The following is a 5,163-nucleotide window of genomic DNA, read 5'->3' as shown; positions in this document are numbered from 1 at the left end:
GACGGAGTCCATCAGCACAGACACCATCTACGCCATGTCGGCCCTCATGCTCCTCGGCCACCTCATCTTCTTCGACTACGGCGCCAACGCCGCCATCGTCTCCAGCACGCTGTCCCTCAACATGGCCATCTTTGCGTCGGTGTGCCTGGCCTCCCGCCTGCCTCGCTCCCTCCACGCCTTCGTCATGGTCACCTTCGCCATGCAGATCTTCGCCCTCTGGCCCATGCTGCAGAAGAAGCTGAAAGCCCAGACGCCCCGGTGCTACGTGGGGGTGACGGTGCTCTTTGCGCTGGTGGCGCTGGCGGGGCTGGCCACCGTCTCCAGCGTGGGCGCTGTGCTCTTCGCCTCACTGCTGCTCGCCATCTCCTGCCTCTGCCCTTACTGCCTTATTCGCCTTCAGCTGCTCAAGGACAACATCCACGGACCATGGGATGAGGCTGAAATCAAGGAGGACCTCTCCAGGTTCCTCATGTAGGCCAGGCCTTGGGGACCCTCTGCTGTGAGCAGCACAAAGACTCTTGCCTGGGGACAGCCCTGTGGGGAGGACACCAGCCCAATAAAGCCGCCCGCACAGCAGTGAGGACCACGCTTGTGTGTGTTGCCCTCAGCATCTGTTTCCAGACCTGACCTGCTTGGTTTTGGCAAAGGAAAGAGCTGAACCCGCAGAGCCGCTGGCCCTTGCAGCAGCTTGGGGGGTTCCAGCCATGCAGACCCATACCTACATATGAGGGAGGGTGCAGGGGAGGTGTGCATCCTCTGAGCAGAGCTGCCATGTGGCAACACACATCTGGCTCAAATGTGCTCCGCAGCACGTCCATAGAGATCCTCAGCCCCAGGGATGTGTGCTAGGGGGACTGACAGCACTTCTCTGGGAGGTGAAGGGGCTGGGTGAAGGTCGCTGCAGGCAAGCTGCAGTGCATTGGGCCATGGGTGCTGTCAGACCCCCAGGTTGGGTGGGGGTCCAGTGCAGAGTCCCCCTCACCTGCACCCTGCCAGTTGCTGACACGAGAATAGCCTCACGCCACTGCCAGACACCGCATTACCTGAAATCCTTTAGGAGGATGGGGGTCTTCCTCCCCTCTCCAGCGATGGAGCTCAGCACAGACCCCATGGCAGCACCCACTGGCTGGGGAGATGCCAGGCTGCGGCAAGAGCAGCTGGGCCCAGCAAGGTCCAGCGTGGTGGCTGCCTGGCCAGCAGCCGTCTGTCCAGCACCGCACACACTGCAACAGAGGGCGCTCCTAGCAAACGAGTCCCGCTGGTGGCCCTGTGCCAGGAGGGCTTCCAGATGGGACCGTCTCTTCACAGCCCGGCTCTGGCCGTCCCGGGGAGCAGAGCCTGCAGGAGCTGGCACCATGAAAGGGGAGGGATGCACACACGTGTCCCAGCCCTACCTTGCAGGGATGCATTTGGCATTACCTGGGTTTTTAGGAAACTTTTCTGTCTTGAACGCTCACTGCTGCAGAAGTGCAACTCTCTGCTTGATTTACCCTGTCCCTTTGAGCGCCGGCGCCTCATCCCTGCAAGCGGGCGCTTGCCGCGTGCTCCTTGGGCTCTCTTGGAAATGAGCAACCCCCGGCAGAGTCCCCAACACCTCCAGTGCTTTGTTACAGCTCTTGCCAAGTGTTCAGTGTTGCTGTTGTCGTCGTGGTGATGACTACATCTCAATTTGGTTTTAATTAAATAAAACCTGCAGAAGCTTAGAGCCTGTGCTCCAGTCTCGCAGGCAGCTCAGCGCAGCCAGATGCTCGCAGTCAAGATGACAGTTTTTAGTTCTTTGGAGAGAAGACTGGTTTTTTACAAGGAGGTTTCCCAGAAAGCTGCTCAGCGACTGGGATGTCCCATCTCGCGCTGGCCCAGTGCCACTGTAACGCTGCCGTTCAAAGCCAATTCACAGAGTCCATTGGTAGGGCAAGGCTTGAGTGGAGATCAAAAGTGAATCAAATCTGGCCTGCCTGGCGCCTGTTGTTAGCATCTGTCACAGCAGAAGGTACAAGAGCTCAGAGTTTCTGCTGCACCCATTCTCCCAGAGAGAAATAGTTTTTTAAAAAAAAAAACAGTCTTCCCAAATTCAGACTCTCAAAACCAGCTCTGGGTTAGAAAAAGTGCAAACATCAACTTCACAGACATCCTTCCAGGTGGGAATGGGCACACACTGCCACATTTGCCTCGGCCACGCCTGGATCCCAGTGGATCCCCTGTGCAGATCCCTGGGCCTAGATGGATTTGGCAGGCCCCATCTGCCCAGCTCCAGGCAGGACACAGGTGAGTCCTGTCCAGCACGGCACAGGCAGCTTCATCGCTGCCCCTGGCCCCTCTGCTCTGCCCAGCTCCTTCCCTTCACCTCCTCAGCCTCAGTCCTTGCCCAGAGACCCCTGGGGAAAGGCTTAGCCCTCCCCTTAGCTTGCTGGCACGGCTGCCCTGCCCTTCCAAACCTGCGAGTCTGAAAAGATAAAGCCCAGTCCGCAGCCTGGATGCGCAAAGGGACTTTGAAGGAGAGAAGAATGCAAGGGAGAGCCAGGGAGAGGAGGAGACACAAAGGCCAGACAGCTTCCCTGGGACTTCTCTGACCTCTTGAGGACGCATGCTTTGCAGTGCTGCTGAAGTTATTTACGATGCTGAATAAATGGCCATTATGAGTAGGTCTTTATGCCTGAGGTCAGAATATGCTCTACAGAACAAAACCTTGCCATAACTCTGCACCCAACTCAGCAGTAAAGCTGGGCGCCCTTTGAGCAATTGCTGCCTGGGTGAACCAGTCTGCGGCTTCTCTGACGATCAGACCAAAGAAACAAACGGGTCCTTCTTAGGCTGCATGCAACCGAATCATCATCAACCAACTCTGAACAGTTAAACGTTACTTTGCATTACAAGGAAGTGCAGTTTCTTCCTCTTAGGTTTCCAAGTCCACTGAGATCGTGTACTTCAGTGGGACGTTTTCTTTTGATTTGAAGCTGGCCAAATGCGAGTAAACTGGCCGGGGATAAGCGCAGCTCCTGGGGGAGCTGCTGACACGTGCGGTCTGCAATCTCCATCTACAGCCTCTGCTGCAGGGAAAGGCAGGCGTCAGCCACCCACACTGTGCTGTCAGGGGCCCACATCCCCCTGTCTGGGAAGCCTGGAAAGAGCAAAGCCGTAGTCTTTGAAGGCAAGATCTGTCTATCTCTTCAATTCCCACAGTAACCACTAAGGTTTTCTCAGCTTTGTGACATGAAAGGAAACAGCAAAGTGAATGATCAGGAAACCAAACCAGGACTTTGGGCCTAACCCACCCATTGAGAAGCAGCCAGAGTGCCACCAGCTGGTGCAGCAGCCTCAGCCTTCTCCAACCCACAGCACACGCAGCATTGCGGGGTGGAAACAGCACAGCCAAGGTTCAACAGCTGCTTCAAGAAGTCATCCCGCAAGTTGATGGTCAAGAACGTGCCAAGGTGTCCCAGCACACCAATACTTAGTCTTTCTACTCAGGAGATTTTAGGAACAGCTACCGGAAAAAGGATGACGTTCAGAGTCCTAGTTACAACAGTATTTTTTAATCAAATACTTCAGAAAAAAGATTTCTGTGAAAGGTCTAACATCGTGAAACGCCCCAAGACAGAAGTTTGTGCCATGTAGCCTAATGCATGGAGGTTGGCTGGCAGCTGGAGGGACAGCGGCAGCAGGCTGGGGTGCTGTAGGTAAGGCCATACAGCTAAAACATCAGCCACCTTTTATTTGTTGTTGGTACCATGCTGTATCCGAGAGGGAATGGTGAGAGTTTCCCCCCGATGCAGAACAGATTTTTGAACAACCTGGAAAAAAAGCAGCTTATGAAATTCAGCCTGCTCCCATTCACAGAATCACACAGAATCACAGAATTGCTCAGTTGGAAAAGCCCTCTGAGATCATCACGTCCAACCGTTCCTGTCTACCCCCTAAACCATATCCTTAAGTACCTCGTCTACCCGCTCTTTAAATACATCCAGGGATGGTGACTCCACCACCTCCCTGGGCAGCCTGTTCCAGCCTCTGACGACCCTCTCAGTAAAGAACTTCCTCCTTATCTCTAACCTGAACCTCCCTTGGCACAGCTTGGTGCCGTTTCCCCTTGTTCTATCCCCCATCACCTGGGAGAAGAGACCAGCACCCACCTCTCTACAAGCTCCCTCCACTCTGAGCAGCACCACTGCAGCTCCCTCTCACCTTCCTACGACAAAGAAACGTGGTGTGTGTGCCCCTCAAACAACAGGCTGGGGTCCTGATGCTGCGCTGTGCCTCCAGTTCACATCTGTGCAGTGCCTTCTGATTTATCTGCATGTTTGTGAGATTTCTTTGTTTTCATATGAGAAAAAAAAGTCAATAAACCCCATCTGTTTTCCTTTTTTTTTTAGACTTTTCATATACTTCTCTGGCATCCCCAAGCAAGCACATCTTCTAAATGTTAAATCCCAGATTCTGTCTGTCCCACAGGGACAGACACACTTGGAATCCCAGAGGTCACTGCTTACAGCTATTTGAGCTCAGATGCTCCAATGAGGTCGGCTTGCAAGGAATTCAGTTGTTTAGCTTGAAAAAAAACTGGTCAGAGCAGCTGTGGTTTATTTATAATTGTGCAGATTCATCAGTCTGGAGCCTGCTGCAATCTTCTCCTTTGACCTTTCCACTCGGCCAGGTGCTGCTGCTGGTGCTCAGACATGTTCTAGGACTCTTGCTGTTGAAGAAGCCGGCTATTCTTCCTGCCGACGCTAACCCAGAGCCGCTTACATGGAGCAATCCTGGTGCTTGTTGAATTCAGAAGCACTGGTGGAGTCCCAGCAGAGCGTCCCTCCCTCCGCCACCTCGGAGGTGGGAGTCTCTGCAAAGCCCACACAAGTTCTTCCACGAGGTGCGAACGGCTCCACCTGAGAAAGAGTGGGTGGACCCTTCAATAGAACACGAGCACACATTCATTTTGTAGTCAGAATTTTTATTTCCTTTGTATCCAAGCTTATTATTGACATCTGAAAATAAAATCTTTCATTTACAAATAGGCTTGTGCAAATTAAAGATAATTTTGGACAAAAACAAAAAAAAAAGATTGCATGTAACAAAAAAGAAAGGTGTGTGTTAGGATGATCTTCCTGGAACAGCTGGCGGACGTCGCCTAGGAAGAAGACAAAAAATAACCCAAAATTCATGGGGGGG

General features: G+C 53.2%; 1 protein-coding gene across 1 annotated transcript; it reads left to right on the top strand.

The window, feature by feature from the left end:
- The first annotated feature begins 6 nt into the window (after nt 1-6).
- On the top strand, nt 7-583 carry PIGC (phosphatidylinositol glycan anchor biosynthesis, class C). Its single transcript, XM_010188659.1, has one exon. It carries the CDS (start codon nt 35-37, stop codon nt 473-475), a length of 441 nt encoding a protein of 146 aa, XP_010186961.1. The 5' UTR covers nt 7-34; the 3' UTR covers nt 476-583.
- The last annotated feature ends 4,580 nt before the right edge of the window (nt 584-5,163 follow it).

Source organism: Mesitornis unicolor, unplaced genomic scaffold (assembly GCF_000695765.1).
Source record: "Mesitornis unicolor isolate BGI_N332 unplaced genomic scaffold, ASM69576v1 scaffold3070, whole genome shotgun sequence".
Lineage (NCBI taxonomy): Eukaryota > Metazoa > Chordata > Aves > Mesitornithiformes > Mesitornithidae > Mesitornis > Mesitornis unicolor.
The sequence above is the reverse complement of the archived record's forward strand: the minus strand, read 5'-3'. Positions and strand labels throughout refer to the sequence as shown.

Coding starts and splice junctions, on each gene's coding strand:
- PIGC (XM_010188659.1), top strand. CDS start 35: ATGTCGGCCCTCATGCTCCTCGGCCACCTCATCTTCTTCGACTACGGC.